This window comes from Ahaetulla prasina, chromosome 1 (assembly GCF_028640845.1).
Source record: "Ahaetulla prasina isolate Xishuangbanna chromosome 1, ASM2864084v1, whole genome shotgun sequence".
Classification (NCBI taxonomy): Eukaryota; Metazoa; Chordata; class Lepidosauria; order Squamata; family Colubridae; genus Ahaetulla; species Ahaetulla prasina.
The window spans coordinates 82,681,646-82,702,950 of record NC_080539.1 but is presented as its reverse complement, the minus strand read 5'-3'; the positions used below and the strand labels follow the sequence as shown (position 1 = coordinate 82,702,950).

The 21,305-nt window shown below is 42.8% G+C and overlaps 1 protein-coding gene across 3 annotated transcripts in view; it reads right to left on the bottom strand.

Moving 5' to 3' along the window:
* B3GALNT2 (beta-1,3-N-acetylgalactosaminyltransferase 2) overlaps window positions 1–9,899 on the bottom strand; it is a 29,070-nt gene extending 19,171 nt beyond the window's left edge. For 2 of the 3 annotated variants that reach the window (XM_058166100.1, XM_058166109.1), the window contains exons 1-4: window positions 9,601–9,848; window positions 3,376–3,523; window positions 2,944–3,044; window positions 2,171–2,364 (exon numbers count right to left, since the gene is read on the bottom strand). In XM_058166100.1, coding sequence (XP_058022083.1) covers window positions 2,171–2,364; window positions 2,944–3,044; window positions 3,376–3,523; window positions 9,601–9,712 — 555 coding nt within the window. In that variant the 5' untranslated portion in view covers window positions 9,713–9,848. Of the gene's footprint in view, window positions 1–2,170; window positions 2,365–2,943; window positions 3,045–3,375; window positions 3,524–9,600 lie in introns of all 3 variants that reach the window. The other variant, XM_058166118.1, reaches the window with a different exon arrangement.
* Between the last annotated feature and the right edge of the window lie 11,406 nt (window positions 9,900–21,305).

Below are 21,305 nucleotides of genomic sequence, written 5' to 3'. Positions count from 1 at the left end.
TTATATAGGCCATGGGGTGTGGCTCCATGACTCAGCACTTATCCAGGCCTGCCCCTCCCTTCCTTTTGCTGACGTCGCCTATCAATTCTCCTAAAGCGAGGATCTCTCCAGGCTCCAGCTGTTGGTAATTCACATTCCTCAGGCTCACATGCTGTGGGGGAGGGGGAGGGGTCTAGTTGCGCCGTTTGCCTGGGCATGGAGCCAGGGCTGGGGCTGGAGGCACGTCAGGCCCTTCTTCTTGCTCGGCCTGTCTGGGCATGGTGCCAGGGCTGGGGCCTGGAGGCATGCCAGGACATTCCTCAGCGTTCAGCAGGAGATAAGAGGGACCCGGCTGCGGGGAAAGCGAGCGAGACACAACACGCGAGTATCTACGATGAAGCTCGTGTGAGTGGGGCCACAAGCGCCCTCAACAAGGCTCGCGTGAGTGGGGCCATGTACACGGCCGACCCTTCACGCAGCCCAGTGGTGATTGGCCCGCGGCCCAGTAGTGGGCCATGGATCATAGGTTGAGGACGCCTGCTCTAGAGGGTGATAAGCAATACACTTCTCTGCAAATGCCAGGCATTCACCCCAAGAAAGGAAACATGTTAATCTATGGACACCTGGTGATAGTGAATTAACATTTCATAGCCATAGAGAAAAAATGTACCAGTGATGAAACCAATTTTCATGTCACACATATCTCTTGGCTGTGTTACACAGTAAACATTATTTAGCATTCAAATACAATACTTTTCCCTGTATTAAATCAAAGTTGAATTGTATCTGAATGCTAAATAATGTTTACTGTGTAACACAGGCAAGGGATAGGTCTGAAATATTTAAAATCTTATCACGCAGTCAGTCAGATTACTCATGAACCACTAAGTATAAACCTACCTATAATGCCCTCTCAAGCTGCTAATTGCAACACTGGTCTATTTTGAAAGCAATTCCGAGATTAAATTCTATGAGTACCTTCCTTAAAGCTAAAGTTTCAACCTGTTCTTTCAAATAATTGTATTAAAATGTATTATGGTAGCAGAATGCTGACCACAAGATTGAACTTTGATTCACAATGGACTTCTGAAAAGCCGTGTAGCAGAATTCATCTGCTACAGCAATGCATTGACAGAACCAGAGCTGAGAAAAAGGTAAAGAATTTCTGCCTTTAATAAGTACTGCAAGGCAAGGGAGTTTATTTAGTATTCATATTGTGGCTGCAATGCTTTACATATCTACTTAGTGGTAAGCCCCACTGAGCTTTGTTGGATTTATTTCTGAAGAGGCTACAAGATCACATTGCTGCTGTATTTAGATTCCATTTTACAATGTGCAAACTTTTGAGATGTAGTTTACAAAAATCCAATAAACAAAGCCATCCATTCAAAAGGACACTCGGAAAATAACAGCATTCTTTTATACTTAGTGCAGATGTAAAACAAGGTGACTGAGACACAGTCTCCAGTTTCCCCTTCCCATTGTTTTGCTTAGAAATTCTTGACAAACTGTGGCTCAAGACCTGGAAACTACATTTTATTATTTGCTTTAAAGTTTAAATGTTTTTTGTTTTTTCAGGTCTTTCTTTCCTTAAAGTGCCATGAGTAGTCCAGTACAGAATGAAGACTTCAAAAAAATTGGACGTAACTATTGTTCCTACCATATTGCTATATTCAGATTTCTGAATAGCAATAGCACTTATATGCCACTTCACAGTGCTGTATAGCCCTCTCTAAGCAGTTTAGAGTCAGCATATTGCCCCCAACAATCTGGTCCTCAAATGCTCACACACTATATCAGGGGTCTCCAACCTTAATAACTTTAAGGTTTGTGGACTTCAACTCCCAGAGGAACCTTGGGAGTTGAAGTCCACAAGCCTTAAAGTTACTAAGGTTGGAGACCCCTGCACTATATATAACACATATTAGTGATTACTTGTCCTTCACTTACCCACCCATCCCCCATTATTCCCACTTACTCTGTTTTAGAAGCTACTTCTGATTGCCCCAATTAAAACGATTAAGAAACACACTTGTCAAATGAATTGCAGATAACAGTACCACAAGCCATTTTGTCTGTTCATTCTTCATGAATATCTACTATCTCTTTAATAATCCCTGCTTAGTTCCACACCTAAAGAGACTATGGTTTTGGTCTATTCTATTAAGACAATTACTGGAACATGGCATACCTCTTGTTCTGCTTGGTATAGCTTCACTGTAATGTTTCTCTGGAATCCAACACCCTTAGCATCGTAGAATACCCCAAGACTGGTGATGACAATCGGATAAAGGACTTTGAAATGCACAGTGACAACTCTGTCTTCTGAGAGCACCGAAGTATCATCCTCTGGCAAAGTGAAGGCTTCAATTTCTTGATTTAAAACTAATGAAAAAAATTAAGAAAGAGGGCAAACCAAGCTCATCTAAAATAAGAAGAAAGCAGTCAAGACTCAGTAACTCTTTCAGGTATTCTTATTTTACCATAAAAGGAAACTTTCTATATTTCTATACCATCTAGAGCAGGCATAGTGCATAAACAGCATTTACACCTTAATCCTTAACATAGAACACAGTTTAGAACAGGGGTGTCAAACTTGTGGTCCGCGGGCCAGATGCGTCACACGCTGGCCACACCCACCCATTTTAATGAAGGGGGGAAGTTGCAATACCTCACATGACAATAATGTGTTGTTGTGAGTTTGACACCCGTTTAGAACAATATCGCATATACTTCAAACATTATTAAAATTAACATGGATAGTTGAGATTGTAGCTTATTTCTGGCTCATTACAATGAAAAAGTTAACTATCACAACTACATGAAAATATCAGAGCTCCTATTTAACTGCATTTAACAATACTTCTGTGGATAGGAAGTTGTAGCAGCTACAATATTTTCTATGACTGATTATAGGAATGTCATACAGTGTATCTTTTTTCCCCAAAAACCTTCAGTTCTTACCTGGATTAGAGATATTTAGAAGTTTGCATGAATAAGGATCTTCTCTGTCTTCTACTGGCACATCACATCCATGTGTACCAATTATAAACTTCACAAGGACACTAAAACAAGATTAACAACATTTATTTTTTCTGTTAGTCCAGTTCTGCTACCTTTTTTTTCAAATAGTAAAACGTATGTATGTATGTATGAAAAATTCTAATTATACAGGCTAATGTCATTGAAACTATTAAGAAAAACAAGATTTTTCTTGATAAGGCCATGTAAGGAAAGGAAAGGAAAGGTCATGTAAGCATTCTGTTTAATATAAATTTTGGGCTCTTATTCAAATGATGCTAAGACTTTCTTGAAATAATTCATGTAAACCAATGAGAATCTATAAGTGTTAGATTTGCATCTTCTTGAATGAAGGCAGTAAGAACGATGAATTACCGATGGCTTAAAGTTGGATGCTGCTTCAAATGCCTAAACCAAGTATTTCTTATAGCATTCCGCAATCCATCATTGTGTCGTGCAGAGAGTATCCCTACAATAACATCATAATGTTTTGGTTTCCAGTGAGGAAAGAAAGCCAGTAGACCTAAGAAGTATAAATTACAAATATTTTAGCAGAGAAATAAGGAAACAAGAATGCAGATCAATGTTATTAAAAAAGACATATTTCAATTATTTGTAAACATTTTAGCCAAATCCATATAAAATGAGAAAAAAAAATTTTAGAAGAAAATATTTACTTAAATTTAGAACAAGATACTGGAAATAGTTTCACATATCCTGATAACTAAAAAATTAATACAAAGAATTGAATATAAATATATAAGAATAGGGAAAAGAATATATTGTGTGTGTTTCCTATATTACAAAACACTATATTCTCTTCCTTAAAAGATTAATATTTATTTGCTGTATGTTAACACAAACATATCAAAAAATTAAATCAGGGTTGTCAAACTTGCGGCCCGCTGGCCAGATGCGTCACGTGCGGCCATGCCCATGCCCAATTTAGCAAAGGGGGGGGTGGGGAAATTGCAATATGGCACGTGACATTGCCATGACAACGCAAGTTTGACACCCCTGAATTAGATGGTAACACAAATACAGCTTAGAGGTAATGAAATGATTCTAAAAACGAGAAGCTAAGTTGTTAATATAATCAATACAACTGTTAATCAAGGAGCAGAATATGAGCGATATCCATGCATCATAAATATTTCAGGAAGATAGGAAACAAGACTTCCCAGATATTACTGAATTACATTTCCCTGTACAGTAGCTTTATCTGGCAATAACAATGGTGAGGAATGCTAGGAAATATACTTCAGAAGCATCTAATGAGCCACAGGTTCCCAACCTGCAGATACATACTATATTCAGATATACATATCTATACCCGATTATCATTAAATACAGTGATTTAGTTTTAACTGTTATGATTTCATAAGTCCAATAAACAAGACAAGTAATTTACACTCCATCATGGATGACAGCATGTATTCATGGTTTATTTTTAATAAATTATTGTATAATGGGTATATTCAGATTTATATTTAGCCCTGGCAAAAGATCAGTTTCATCTCATTCTGCTTAAATTGTGAATAAAAAGAATTAAGTGTCACGTCAACTAAATGCCAACTCTGTTTAGAAAAATGGCTGCACATAATGTACAAGATATAATTTCAGAGTTTTAATTTTAGTATGAACTCCAAAAAAATCAACAAATTGTGTGTTTCAATTCTAATATGGATCTTGATGATCTTCCAACTATATCTGTCTTTTAATATAGTACATTTATGAAGATTATCAATGCTGCCCTCTTTAATTCAGAAAAATTGGATAAAAACACAATTGGATTCCTTTCAACTAATATTTTATTTTATAACAAAAAGAAATTATTTGCTAATAAGCTGAAAACCAATGAACAATATGAATAAGAAGATATGTAGTCTGAATTAGCGTTATACATATTTATGTGTTTTCCTTGGGAGCAGCTATGTTAATGGAAACTGCCCTCCTTTTATAATTCTTCTTTGTTCATCAGTGAGAATTCCATCATCCCCAGAAAGACTGATCAATTACTTTATCACAGTATTACATTTCCATGGGTGTATTTCATAAAAAGAAAGCATAACAGAGTTCAACAAAATCAGTATGAAGAACATAAGATGCATAAAAATAGCATTTACTTAGGTTTATTTACCTAAGACAAAGGATTATGTTTTTCTATAAATCAGTTATTTAAATCAACGATGTGTGAAATGACAGAAATATCTCAATTTTGCATTCAAAAGCATGTGGGGGGCCAGACAAGCCTTTCTGAACAGAAATTTCATAGACAAAATGAAAACAGCTAAAACGATCGCCCATTCTCTTATAGTCACTCATTTAACTTCAGTCAACAGAGGTATCTAAAGAAGAAATCCCAGAGATGGTCCAAAGATATAAGTATACATGGGAAAATAATTCCACCAGACACTGTACACTGCCCCCTAATTATTTGGGACTTTAATAGCAAGAGTCATGTTTTGAAATGCCCTCAGAAAGAGAATTGAAAGTAGTGTAGTTTATGAAGAGAAAAACTTGGCAGACGAATTTCTCACTAAATGCACATCTAACTTTCTGGACTGAACTTTGGTCTCTGTCCAGTCCATTACTCAGTTGGACACTGATTCAGGACATTCACTGTCTCCATTTGAATGAGGTGAAATTACAAAAATAACTGAACTTCAGCCATATGCTGTGGATGTCTCAGCCTACATCCTCCTATACCGTAATCTCTGCAGCAGTTACATGCAGAAGTAATAAAACATGTGAGATAAAATAGAGATCTAGAAAACCCTCAAATATTACCTTCTAATAATTGGTAATCCTTCAGCATAATTATATCAAATTAGACACCTGAACAGAAGCAGAATCACCAAAAAATTATATCTGTAACTTAGATGCCCATTTCAGAAATACACTGTGATTGATGATAAGAAAGCTACTGAGAGATTCAGGAGAGGCTAAAAGAGTTCTGTCTCTTTATTGGTAAATGCCATCCCTGGGGAAATCATGACTGTTTCTGTCTCAAAACTGCACTTAAATCTGGATTGAAATGGATCCTGAGAATCAACGTCATCCAAAAATGCCTGGAGTTGAATGTTAATTACTTGAGCATCTTGCTTATGCACCTGCTGTTGGAAGAAAGGAGACAGATATTGTTGCTGTAGTTATGAGAACATTAAATGGAAAATCGCTAAATCCCTGAGAAACTCATTACCAAAAGAAAGCTGTTTTCCTCTCCCCATTCCTAGTCTAAATTTGGGGAGGAAATCAGAGATTTTCATGATTCTATGTGTGGTCAAGAGAAAGGAACAGGATCCAGTAACTTGCCAAAATCCACAGATGATTATAGCTATTTTTATGTAAGAATTTGTCTTGGGTTCTTTTTTTTTTAAATCTAAATAATGAAATGGAACTGGATTCAAATATCACAAACTATAGAATAGAATAGAATAGAATATTTTAATTTGTATACCGCCCTTCTCCCGAAGGACTCAGGGCGGTGAACAGGCAGATAAAATACAAACATACACAATAGTAAAAACAACCCTTAAAAAACTGATTCAAATTTGCCCAAATATTAAAATAACATACACCCCCATAAAATTACAAAAGTTTAAGTTTTAAAAACCCATCAAAAGTCAATTAAAATTTAAAGATAAAAAATCAAGCTAGTCCAGCCATACGAAATAAATAGGTTTTAAGTTCGCGGCGAAAGGTCCTAAGGTCTGGTAGTTGTCGAAGTCCGAGGGGAAGTTCGTTCCACAGGGTGAGCCCCACAGAGAAGGCCCTCCCCCTGGGGGCCGCCAGTCGACACTGTTTGGCTGACGGCACCCTGAGGAGTCCCTCTCTGTGGGAGCGCACCGGGCGATGGGAGATCAAGGCCGGCAGTAGACGGTCCCGTAAATAACCCGGTCCTAAGCCATGGAGCGCTTTAAAGGTGGTAACCAATACCTTGAAGCACACCCGGAAAACAACAGGTAGCCAGTGCAGTCTGCGCAGGATAGGTGTTACGTGGGAGCTCCGAACCGCTCCCTCAATAACCCGCGCAGCTGCATTCTGGACTAGCTGAAGTCTCCGGGTGCTCTTCAAGGGGAGCCCCATGTAGAGAGCATTGCAGTAGTCCAGGCTACTACAGTAGTTTATTCACTATGATCAGATGAGTTTGCACAGCTGCCAAGCTATAAACCATGGCTAATTCACACAACTTCTTAAATCAAAATTGAATGAAATGTATTATTGGCACATAATGAGCAAGTCCAGCTGCAAAAGCTATACCTTTAGCACTGAAACACAAGGGATTGTTTTTGATGGACAATATGTTTTTATTTCATCATCTGGGGTATTTGAAAAAAATTCTGAGAAGACTTTAATCAGATGTGGCAAGTAATAGAATAAAAATTTTTATTGGCCAAGTCTGATTGGACATACAAGAAATTTGTCTTGGACACACAATAGCTCAGGGTGCTCAATCACAGAAGCTCTGTAAACCTTTTTGTTCCTTAGATTATCTATTTTTCTAGAGACACTTTAAAAAAGACAGATAACTTAATTATTCATTATATCTGCTTCCTAAGTGGTTTGAGGAATTTGATTTCAATTCACTCATGCTTCTATTTAATAATCTGTAACAGAAAACTTCAACGTGTTTGTGGAGGTCTGTATTTTTTATTAGCTTTCTGCCTTCTACCATTACTCTGGAAGGAGAAATAATAATACTTGACTAAAACTCAAGATCTTGAAAAGAAAAATTGCTTGGCCAAAATAAGAGGAAGGTGATATGAACAGATGGTATTTACCCAACAGGAAAATGAAGTTTTCTCCCATATAATATCTGTGAATTGTGGGAGGGGAGAATATAATCTTAGAACTGATAAAAATAAAACTTCTATTTTCTATTTTCCCTCTTCTTTTACGAATAACTCTTTGTTATTCTCCTTTCTTTGGCTGTTTCTCCCAAAGAAGATAGTACTTTGAGAAACGTATTTATTTTTTGTTCTGGCCTTGCCCTTTTTGGGGAGTGAAGTTTCTTGCTAATACATACCCACACAAAAAAGAGATTTGCAAACTTCAAAGTGATTTGAAAGGACATTTAGGGGACTGCAGACACAACTACTTTTTAAACTGCTATATCTTTTTTTTCAGGCTTGCGTGAGATCCTAAGAGTTGAAATTGTCGAGAAACACTGCTTTGTAGATATTATGCTTTCAAGTTTTAAATTATCTTTGATTATAAAGACAAGGTCATTCATAAATCACTGAAAAAATTGCAAAAAATTAAATTCAGGCAAAGAGAATGCCCTAACCGTCTCAAAACCTGACTAATTATAACTGCTAGGATTGACAGAAGTCACCCATCACAACACTTACTAAATAAGACTTTTATTGTGACATTTACTCACTCTTCTGTACCCCAGATAGCCACAAGTTTCTCATATATGGGAACACCAGAACTATAGGTTACTCTGGGAAGTGGAAATAATATCTCCGAAAGCAGTAAACATCTCCTTCCCTACAGCTGTCAACAAAACCCTGCCTGAACGTTCCCATGAAATGGCCAGAAGCTAAGCTCTGACTTGAAGGAAAGTCTCTATGGAAAGCAATCTAATTTCTTTTATTTTATTTCTCAACTCCTGCTCCATATTTTACTCCACAACAGGAATGAGCAAAAATTATTCATATCTACTGGCAGCTGTATCTAATTTGCAGTAGATTAGCAAGGATTTTTGACCTTAACTGTTTGAAGAATTGCAGTTATGCAAACATATGCCTCCAGCTGGTAGAACTAGTCAAAAAAAGCAACAACAACAAAAATTCAAATATACTTATCAAGCCCACTCTGTTCTTCAGCATCTGCCATTTCCCTCTTACTTTTATCAAGTGCCTCTTCAAACCTTTGGGGGACTGAATATCCCAATCCTGCACCTTTTCTCCTGCCTGGTGAAAGGGTACCTCCCCTGATCCAAACCTTCTGCCCTCCAAGCTCTTTCCTCCATGAAAGACACCAACATACCTAAAGGTGCTGGATTGTTGTTTTTTTCAAGAGGTAACTAGGCTTTCTGGGTTTTCTTTGAAGACGTTTTGCTTCTCCTGCAAGAAGCTTCTCCTGCTCTGAAGAAGCAGCTTCTTGGATGAGAAGCGAAAAGTCTTCAAAGAAAATCAAGAAAGTCCAGTTGCCTCTTGGAAAAAAAAGCACCCTTGGGACAACCATGACCTGGATAACTGAGAATCTCCAACGTCACCCACATACTGGCGCTTATTTCTCGCTTATTCCTCCAAGCAGCCTCGGTTCGCCTTAGAAGGGTTGCTGGCCATTCCCTTCTTCTCGACGCGAGATTGAGAAACTGCCCCACCTCTTCTCGGTTTGCCCTCCAGAGCCCGGGCGACCCTGCCCCACCGCTTGGCTGCAAGGAGGAGGAAACGGCGCTGGCCGCCGCCTCCTCTACCTCCTGCCCCGCTCTCCGAAACCCTGAGCCAGCCGGACGGACGGCACAGCGGCGCCGTGCAAAGGAGGCCCTCGCGCAAGATGCCTCTGACCCCTCGCCTCCCCTGCGGGAGAGCGGCAAACGTGCAGGCTTGGGTGCGATGCCCCCACCACCCCGCCTCCGCCACCTACCTGCCGGGTGTTGCTTCCCGGGGCCGCTGGCCGGGCACCTGAGGAGGAGAAGCCAAAGGTGCAGCACGACCCCGACCGCACACGGGCAGAGAAGTACCAACCAATTTCGCATTGGCCGCCGGCCGCTGCCCAGCCGTCGCGGCCTCTCTCGGAGCAGACGCGGGACGGACCCGCAGAGACAGGTAAGGTCTCCTTCGCCTTCCCTCGCTCCGGCACCAGAGACCCTCGCCGGCCCCTCCCGCGGCCGGCCCAAAGCCAAAGTCCCGCCCCGGACCAGGAAAGCGTGTGCGCAGAGCCGGGCCTCCGCACTACAATCCCCACAATGCCTCGCCGCCGAGCGGAAGCGGTTTGACCTTGGCGCGATCCTAGAGCGCACCCCCCCCCCTCGAGGATTCCCCTCCGCTGCAAACCTCGCAAGAGGCGAAGGCTGGAGGTGAGCAAAGGAAATCGCCCTTCTAGGTGATTTTTTTTAATACTCCTGGTGACTCCGTGGAAAGGAGAGAAGAGAGAGGAGGTAGGAAAAGGCCCGCGCGGTGTTTATAACTGCAGGTTATTTTTGTACCTCTTCCCCCCACTCGCCTTAAATAATAAGAGAGAATAGAATAGAATAGAATAGAATAGAATAGAATAGAATAGAATAGAATAGAATAATAGAATAGAATAGAATAGAATAGAATAGAATAGAATAGAATAGAATAATAGAATAGAATAGAATAGAAATAATGGAATGAAATAGAATAGGAATGGAATGGAATGGAATAGAATAGAATAGAATAGAATAGAATAGAATAGAATAATGGAATAGGAATAGAATAGAATAGAATAGAATAGAATAGAAATAATGGAATGGAATAGAATAGAATAGAATAAAATAGAAATAATGGAATGGAATAGGAATAGAATAGAATAGAATAGAATAGAATAGAATAGAATAGAATAGAATAGAATTTTTTATTGGCCAAGTGTGATTTGTCTTGGTGTATATGCTCTCAATGTACATAAAAATGTACATAAAAGTACATAAAAGAAAAGATACCTTCATCAAGGTACAACACTTACAACACTTAATGATAGTCATAGGGTAAAAATTTAACACTTAGTGATACAACACTTAATGATAGTCATAGGCTACAATTAAGCAATCAGGAATGAGAGTTCTTTGATGTGAAGGTAAAATTAGGCACCTAATAGGACAATTTTTATTTCACACATCTGGCCTTTCCATTTTTACAACCCCCACCACCACTTCAATTACAGAACATATCTTTTTAAAACAAAATTTTGCAAATGATAAACGAGGTAGCATTCACCCAATCTTTTCGGAAATGTGAAGTTTGGAAAGGGAACTGTCATTTTTGAACAGGAACAAATCAAGAACTTATTCTCAAATCCCAGTAATCATGCATTGATCATGCCCTGCTTACCATTTTAAAGGAAATATCCTCAGGGGTATGGCTTTCATCTCATAACCAGTCCACTAAAAAGGAAACCTGAATGTGCCTGTAGTTGTTCCAGTGTTAAAATAGCATCTCCCTTCTTCTGATAAGGAGCCAAGCCATAAGAACAATCTGTTGTCATTGACAGTATAGATGATGACAAAATCAGGGATGGGATCTGCTCAGATCCTATTGGTCACTTGAGGCATCTCTCTCTCCAGTTCATGGCATGGCCCTCCATGGCCATTTTGGTTTCGATTGTTTGGAAAACTGGGCATCTAGCTTCTGGAAGAGCTTTAGTCTAGGTCAGGGGTATCAAACTCAAGTCATGGCAGTGTGACATGATATATTGGGACTTTTTTCCCCCTTCACTAAACCGGGCGTGGGTGTGAGTGTGGCCAGCACATGATGCATCTGGCCCACGGGCTGGGAGTTTGACAGCCCTGGTCTAGGTAATGCCTGACCAACACTTTGCAAAGTGTTGGTCAGGAATTACAGATTCCTTATGTACATAAACATATCCTGTTTCCCCAAAATAAGACATCCCCTGATAATGAGCCCAATTGGGCTTTTGAGCACATGGCAATAAGGCCAAGCGCTTATTTCAGGGTTCAAAAAAATATAAGACAGGGTCTTATTTTCGCTAGGAAAAGTCAAGTTCTGCTCATTGTTAATTTTGGCTCAAATTCGAAGTTTTCTGCTGCTTTAGAAAATACAAGGAATATTTTTATTACTTTTATGGGAAGCAGTACCATCATGTTGTATACTACGTGAGCTACTTCTGAGTACTACTAGCCATGGCATTTCACTGCCAGCACTGCCATTGAAGTGGGAGGAAGCGTACTCGTGGTACTCCTTGCAACCCTCAGGCTGTCACATATCAACTTGAAATATGTAAAAGCTGGGATGTGGTTAATGACAAGTCTGCATTCTCTTTTAGCCCAAAGGGGGACACAAAGTGAAATGGGAGAGAAATCACCAGTGTTCCTCTCAAACTTTCTATCACATGTGACCTGTCACTAAAACTGTTTCTAGACATAGGTCTAGTTCTCTTCTGGGAGACTGTTAAATAGATGTCATAAATAGCTGATATGTTTGTAGAATAGGGGACGGCCATGGGACCCAATGACCCAACAGTCATTTAAACACAGGTTTAGTAGTCTTCCAAGGGAACATTAATTAACCCCATGTCCGGAAATAGCTTTTAGGTCACCCATGCAAAGAACTGAAAGATTGTGACTCAATAAGAAAATGCATCTGCTCAATGCAAAAGAAAGTAATGCAGATGGGCTGATAAGAAATCTTTAGGGGGGGGGGGGGAAAGAATTGAAATTCTCCTCTTATTTGTCAAATACTTAGAAGTAGGTATATGATGATTTTTGGGCTCGAACACCCCTGTTTAGAACTTCTTAATTTTTTTGCATGTAAGTGGCATTTATTTTATTGTGCTAGATTTGCATTTTATTCTTTTAGAATAATTTCTAAAATGTTTCATATATTGTGATACAGTTAAGAACTATAAATCAATCAATCTAACCACTTGAATTAGGGCTGCTATCAGTTGTTTTGATAGCCTGATATTGCCACTCTCTTTCTACTTCTGCTACACTACCAGATGTTATTTCCAAAGTCTTCAGAAAATAAATACTTTTTTCTTGATATCAAATGCATATCCATGGGGATTTATTTACATGAGGAATTCCTGTACAATTTATTATTACAGAACAAAACATAACATGTATGGTCAGCTGCATATTGACTTGGTCAATAATATTCCTCACTATATTCATTCACATTTAACACATCTGTTGTCCTCATGAACAATTTTCTTCAGTTGATGTATATAAAGAGTAAAATATTATAATAAAATAACATTCCACAAGGAGTTAAATATGTTATGTATTCATGTTTGTACCTTTAAATATTTGAGCGGGAAATCAGCACGTTGCTGATTGGTCGAAGCCTCCAGCAGAACTGTATAAAAGGAGAGGTTTTCCCCCAGCCTGTTGCTGGGTTCACCCTATATTAAAGAGCTGTTGTCACTACCCTGGTCTCCAGCCTCGTTACTTCCAGAACTTAACATTGGCGACGAAGGTGGGATATCGAGGCTAAGGAGAACCAGAACCGAGCTGAAGCACGATAGACCTGAACCCAGCAAACTCAGGGCAGAAAAGCGGAGATGGCCAGTTACACTCCGCCCGCACCGTTTGACCCGGCTAAAGAGAAATGGGGAACGTATATGACCCGTTTCGAAAGCTTTCTAGAAGCCAACGAACTGCAAGGAGTTCCAGATAACCGGAAAAGGGCTTATTTCTTAAGCCACTGTGGTCCGGAGGTCATCGATATCGCGGAAGCCCTGGCAGAGCCAACGCCGTTGCAGTCGGTGTCGTGGCCAACTCTACAGACCTTACTAAAAAACCACTCCGCACCAACGCCGTCCAAATACGTGCGCCGGTTTGAATTCGGAGAGCGAAGGCAGATGGAGGGCGAAACCATCGGTGACTACATGGCCGCCCTAAGAAAAGCGTCCAAGGACTGCGGATACCGCGACCTAGACGAGGTGCTCCTCGAGCAACTCATCCGAGGCGTCAAAGACATCCGTTTGCGGCGACGGCTGCTAGCAAAGAGCAACCTAACGCTGGCCACCGCTCTGGACGAAGCCAGAGCACATGAAATGTCCACCCAAGCGGCGGAGACACTGCAGAAGCCTGTCCCACCAAAGGCGAGCGCGAAGGCAACCCCGGTGCACCAGGAGGAGGTTCAGACCGAATCCGACGGTGAAGATGAGGAAGGGGTCTGCCGAACCGAGAAACGCGACAAAGGGGACAGAGACGAATGCGGAAGCTGCGGTGGTCAACACCAGCGGCAACGCTGCAAGTTTAAGGACGCGACATGCCGGCGGTGTGGGAAGAAAGGGCACCTAGCTCAAGTTTGTCGAGCGGCCCAACCTTCCCGCCGAAAATTCAAATCGGCCAATCAGAGCGCGGAATCGGCAAGGCGACCCGCGATTGGCTCAAACAAAAAGGCGGATTCCAACCAAACAACTGTGGTCATAGGCGCGCCTCGCCAGTGGAGAAGAAGATCTTCACCAAACCAAAAATAGAGGGAGTACGGTGCCGGCTCGAAGTAGACACGGGGCCAGCGATCACCATCATGTCCTGGGACACTTTGGCGAAGTCGCTGCCGTCCGTCGCGAAGCGCCACCTGCAAGCACAACGGCTACGAGTCCACGACTACCAAGGGAATCGCATCCCTGTTCGAGGGACCACCTCCGTCCGAGTCGAGTACGGTCCACACAAGAAGACCCTGCCCATCACGATCGTCGAAGGGACCCTTCCCAGTCTGTTGGGACTAGACTGGTTTCGTGCCCTGGGCATGGGAGTGACTGGCATCTACAGAAGTGACTGTAACCTGAAAGACATTCTCTTTAACGAGTTCGAAGATGTCTTCAAGGACTGCCTGGGCAAGTACAAGGGGACCCCTATTTCATTCAACTTAGACCCCCAGGTAGCCCCCATTAGGCTTAAGGCGAGGAGAGTCCCTTTTGCCCTAAAACCAAAAATCGATAAGGAGCTAGATAAGCTCATTAATCAGGGGATTTTGGTGCCAGTCGATCACGCAAAGTGGGAGACGCCAATCGTCACCCCGATAAAGCCGGACGGGTCAATTAGAATTTGCGCTGACTACAAGGCGACGCTTAACAAAGCCTTACAGAAAAGCGCTTACCCGGTTCCCGTGGTGCAACACTTATTGCACTCTTTGGGGCAAGGGCAAGTCTTTGCAAAGTTAGACTTGGCCCAAGCCTACCAACAACTGCCCGTGAGCGCCCGCACAGCCAAGCCCAAACGATTGTAACGCACAGGGGGCCTTCAAGTGCACCCGATTGCAATTTGGGGTTAGTGTGGCACCAGGGCTGTTCCAAAACCTAATGGAACGACTACTGCAGGGGCTCCCAGGGTAGTCCCTACTGATGATGTCCTAATTTCAGGGAAAACATGGAGGAATTGGGGAGCGGTTAAGAAAGGTTTTGGGCATTTTCCGGACAGCGGATTAAAAGTCAAGGCAAACAAATGCCAGATAGGGGTCGAATCCGTCGATTTCTTGGGCTACCGGATAGACAAGAAAGGAATTCACCCTACTGAGAGCAAGGTTAAGGCAATTAGGAAGGCTCCAGCGCCCAAAAACAAAGCAGAGCTGCAGGCATTCCTGGGATTGGTGAATTTTACGCGGTCTTTTAAAGAACAAAGCAACTGCTATGGAACCGCTGCATAGGCTCTTAGGAAAAATACTGTTTGGTCTTGGGAAAGTCGGAAAATAGGGCTTTTGAAGCAGTAAAGAACCTGCTCTCAAGTGATAGCCTGCTCATCCAATATCACAACTCATTACCCCTAGTGCTGGTTTGCGATGCCTCCCTTATGGGGTGGGGGCTGTACTCAGCCATAGACTTCCAAACGGCACAGAAGCCCCTATAGCTTTTTACTCTAGAACGATGTCCTCCCCAGAGAGAAACTACAGCCAGCTAGATAAAGAAGCACTAGCCATTGTGTCAGGGGTTAAAAAATTCCACGAATATGTCTTTGGGCGGGATTTTGAAATCGTGACTGACCACAGACCGCTACTAGGGATACTGGCTGGCGACCGCCCAACGCCTGTAGCACTTTCGCCACGCCTGACCCGATGGACTATATTCTTAGCCGCTTATTCGTACAAGCTGCAGCATCGACCAGGAAAAGAAGTGGGGCATGCAGACGCGTTAAGCCGATGCCCACTACCAGGGGCGATCGAAGACCCCACTCCGGGAACGCCTGTCCTACTTATTGACTCTTTGGACTCTGGCCCAGTCACATCTAAGGAAGTGGCTCGGGCATCATACCGGGACATTGTGTTAAGGACTGTACTCGGTTGGGTACAGAGAGGGTGGCCCGCTGCGCCGGGCGAACGGTTCAAAGAATTTGTTAAAAAACGCGATGAGCTCTCGGCTCAAGGGGGGTGCCTGTTATGGGGTGATCGTGTAATAATTCCTGATAAATTAAGGGGAAAGGTATTGGACCTCCACGAGGTCACCCAGGGATCGTAAGGATGAAGGGTTAGCTAGAAGCTATGTGTGGTGGCCACTCATGGACGCAGAGATTGCTGAGAGGGTAGGGAAATGCCAGGCTTGCCAAGAGTCCAGACCTCTACCCCCAACGGCCCCAGTCAGGGAATGGGAAAAGCCCCAAGGGCCCTGGTCAAGAATCCACATTGATTTTGCTGGCCCTTTCCATGGCCAAACGTTCCTAGTGGTTGTTGATGCATTCTCTAAATGGTTGGAGATCATACTCATGAAATCCACTACGGCCGAAGCAGTAATCGCAGCCCTGCGCCACCTATTCGCAACTCACGGGTTGCCGGACACTCTGGTGTCCGACAATGGGCCGCAATTCACGGCAGCCCAGTTTGAAGAATACCTGGCAGAGGAGGGCATCCGACATGCCCTCTCTGCGCCTTTCCACCCTGCGTCGAATGGCCTTGCAGAGCGTTCCGTCCGGAGCGCTAAGGAGGCATTGTCCAGGCTCAAGCCAGGTGACTGGCAAACAAAGATAGATTTCTTTCTGGCCGTTCAGCACAGAACCCCAAGCACGGCTACAGGCAGAAGCCCAGCCGAATTGTTGATGGGACGGAAACTCCGGTGCCCACTTGACCGTTTGAATCCCCATTACACACCAGAGGGTTACAAGGGGGAACTAGAAAAAACAAGGGAAATGGGCATAGGCGACCGGGTGTGGGCCCGAAACTATGGGGACGGCCCTAGTTGGCTAGCAGGACAAATCATAAAGACAACCGGCCCAAAATCGTATTTGGTAGAACTACAAGACAACCGAGTGTGGAGGCGCCACATAGATCAGATTAGGAAACGAATAACTGATCAAACCGAACCAAAGGAAACAGATCATGACCAATACCCATTTGAATTCACAGCTGACAATGACCCGGGGGAGGCGCAAGACTTAGCTGAGGTCCCAGAGTTCCAGCGACGCCATCAGGTTCCCGAGGGAAACAGCAGGGAAAATTACAAAAGTAATCCAAGGCCGGATGGCCAAGAAAAAGAGTCTGCCAATAATCCGGGGCCCGTTGGCCCAGAGAAAGAGCTGGGAGGAGAAAACAGCCCCTCCGACCAGCTCAAAACACCACCCAGAACTGAACCGCGCAGGTCTGAAAGAACTAGGAGACGCCCAGGTTATTTGCGTGACTACGTCGAATAAGGATATGTAAATAAAATGTAAATAGAGGCAAAGTGTTTTCTGGGAGGGGAGGAGTGTTATGTATTCATGTTTGTACCTTTAAATATTTGAGCGGGAAATCAGCACGTTGCTGATTGGTCGAAGCCTCCAGCAGAACTGTATAAAAGGAGAGGTTTTCCCCCAGCCTGTTGCTGGGTTCACCCTATATTAAAGAGCTGTTGTCACTACCCTGGTCTCCAGCCTCGTTACTTCCAGAACTTAACAAAATATATACATGATTATACTTTTAGTTACTTATTCCTGACTCCTGAGGTCCTAATGGTATTACCTAATGAAATTTGGGGATCGTACACATAATTATCATTTCTTTATCCAGCAGATGGCAGCAATAGTTCAGCTTGCAAATCATCCAAGAAAGATTTTGATAGCTGTAGAATCCTTATTTTGGATAATAGTCCTCACCAAATATTCCTTTACCAATAAATCACCAAATAAGAAGTAAATGCTTATTATACTGTATTATGCAGCGGAAATTTTAGCTTGCATTTTTATGTAGCTACGAGGCTAGACAATTATATTATATCTGGATGGGGAGAAACAGACTCAGGCTCAATCCCGCCAAGACGGAGCGGCTGTGGATGCCGGCACCCCGGTACAGTCAGCTGCGTCCGCAGCTGACTGTTGGGGGCGAGTTAGTGGCCCCAAAGGAGGTGGTTCGCAACTTGGGCGTCCTCCTGGATGGACGGCTGTCCTTTGATGAACATCTGGCTGCCGTCTCCAGGAGGGCCTTTTACCAAGTCCGCTTGGTCCGCCAGTTGCGTCCCTTCCTTGACCGGGATGCCTTATGCACAGTCACTCACGCTCTGGTTACGTCTCGGCTGGATTACTGCAATGCTCTCTACATGGGGCTGCCCTTGAGGTGCACCCGGAGGCTGCAGTTAGTCCAGAATGCAGCTGCGCGAGTAGTAATGGGAGCCGCTCGTGGCTCCCACGTAACACCACTGCTCCGCAGTCTGCACTGGCTTCCTGTGGTCTTTCGGGTGCGCTTCAAGATTCTGGTTACCACCTTTAAAGCGCTCCATGGCTTAGGACCCGGGTACTTACGAGACCGCCTGCTGCTACCCTATGCCTCCCACCGACCCGTACGCTCTCATAGAGAGGGTCTCCTCAGGGTGCCGTCCGCCAAACAATGTCGGCTGGCGGCCCCCAGGAGTAGGGCCTTCTCTGTGGGAGCATCAACGCTCTGGAATGAACTCCCCCCTGGTCTACGTCAAGTGCCTGATCTTCGGACCTTCCGTCGTGAGCTAAAAACATATTTATTCATCCAAGCGGGACTGGCATAAATGGATTGATTTTAAATTGGGTTTTAGTAGTATTTTAAATTTTAAATTCATTTTAATTCTGAGCCATTTAGTAATTTTATATTTTAAATCCGTTTTAATTGTATATATTTTGTATTTTACTCTGGCTGTACACCGCCCTGAGTCCTTCGGGAGAAGGGCGGTATAAAAATTAAATAAATAAATAAATAAATAAATATTATCATCCTCATTGATTCCTTTCATATAAAGCACATAGGGCAGCAAGTTTTTTCCAATTGTATACCTAAGCCTAAATAAATTAGCTTTTAAAATGACGATTCAATATATAACTAGACATACTTGATGTCCTGTCCCAAATTCTTGCTTTTTATCTGCAAATCAACTGTTGTTATTTTAATACTGGAAACTATTTAAAGCCCAGCCCAGCCCAGCTTTTCCAGACAGTACATGGCCTTCTCTATCAGAAATCAGACAGCTAAAGTAGATAGCAAAAAAGTCTTAAAAGCTGTTTGCTAAGCTTTTTGAGAATCAAATTTCAGGTCTGCAGAATTTCTGATGCCAATTTAGATACCCTCATGGGAACTGGATTAAGAACATAGCTGAATTAGATTTAGAGCGGGAAATCAGTTGCAGAAAGACATGGGTGTTAACAAAATGCTTAAAAGTATTACTTGCCAGTTTTCTGCTTTCTGCGCTCTTATACAGCGATCAGAATAAAACTGGTTGGTTGAATGCAGGTACTTTTAAATGAATGAATCCTTAGTACATATGTACTTAATTATCCAGTTGTGTGGCAGGGAGTCAAGTACCTTCCTGTAATCAATCCAAGCTACATTCAAGTTGCTCTTCTTTTATAGTCCTCCAAAATCATCTTGTCAATTACAGTAGGAGCTGATCTTATGGCCTTCGGCTGTCTCCTTTCAGCTCGAATGGAAAGATCTTGTTTTCAACTAGATGCTGTTATATTGCATCAAATACAATGCCAGTTAGTACCGTAATTTACTATTATCAGTGGTTTTTTTATTTATCTTCTAAAATTATCTCATAACTGAGTCAATATATTGGAATGCTATTAAATAAATGCACTTTTAATCTAATAGTTTCTTACTTACATCGGGTAGGAAAGAGAATAAACACTGTGCTTATAATTTCGAAGGATAAACACTCTGCTTATATTTTCAGTGTCCACTGTGCCAGTTAGACTGCTCTCATTTGAAAAAGCAGAAGTAAATATGTTGCCATGGGAACTGATGCAGCCTTGTTAAAATTAAATCAGTTATGATGTTGAAAGGGTTCCCTAGTTCCCGAGTGTCGTAAGCAACTAATATTTGTTTTGCTTTCCAAAGCCATATTTAAATATTGCCTTTTTTCCTTAAATACAAGTATTTATTTTATTTTTATTTTATTTTATTTTATTAGATTTTTATACCGCCCTTCTCCCCAAGGACTCAGGGCGGTGTACAGCCAAATAATAAAACCCCACAATATACACATTAAAACAGAAACTTAAAACCAAGCATATTACATAAATGGCCGAAATTTAAGACAATCAATTTAAAACCCTAAAATTCATAAATAACCCCAATTAAAATTTAATAAAGCTTTTAAGCCAGTCCCGCTTGAATAAATAAATGCGTTTTCAGCTCACGGCGAAAGGTCCGAAGATCAGGCAATTGGCGTAAACCAGGGGGAAGTTCGTTCCAAAGAGTAGGAGCTCCGACAGAGAAGGCCCTACCCCTGGGGGCCGCCAGCCGACATTGTTTGGCGGACGGCACCCTGAGGAGACCCTCTCTATGAGAGCGTACGGGTCGGTGGGAGGCATAGGGTAGCAGCAGGCGGTCTCGTAAGTATCCGGGCCCTAAGCCATGGAGTGCTTTAAAGGTGGTAACCAAAATCTTAAAGCGCACCCGAAAGACCACAGGAAGCCAGTGCAGGCTGCGCAGGAGTGGTGTTACATGGGAGCAACGAGTGGCTCCCACTATTACCCGCGCAGCTGCATTCTGAACTAGCTGAAGCCTTCGGGTGCACTTCAAGGGCAGCCCATGTAGAGCGCATTGCAATAATCCAAACGAGAAGTGACAAGAGCGTGAGTGACCGTGCATAAGGCATCCCGGTCAAGGAAGGGGCGCAACTGGCGGACCAAGCGTACTTGGTGAAAGGCCCTCCTGGAGACGGCCGCCAAATGATCATCAAACGACAGCCGCCCATCCAGGAGGACACCCAAGTTGCGCATCCTTTTCATTGGGGCCAATAACTCGCCCCCAACAGTCAGCTGCGGTTGCAGCTGACTGTACCGGGGTGCCGGCATCCACAGCCACTCCGTCTTGGAGGGATTGAGCTTGAGTCTGTTTCTCCCCATCCAGACCCGTACGGCTTCCAGGCACCGGGACAGCACTTCGACAGCTTCGTTGGGGTGGCCCGGGGTGGAAAAGTACAGCTGCGTGTCATCAGCGTACAGATGGTAACTCACCCCATAGAATACATAGTGGATGTAAAGAGATAGCTCTTCCAAATGCAGACAGTTCTAGAAACTAAAGCTACTACTGTGTTTCCCGGAAAGTAAGACCCTGTCTTATACTTTTTTGAACCCTAAAATAAGCGCTTGGCCTTATTGCCATGCGCTCAAAAGCCCAATTGGGCTTATTATCAGGGGATGTCTTATTTTGGGGTAAACAGGGTAGTAAAATAAGATTTTACTGTGGAGCAGAAACTTACATTAAGAAGTA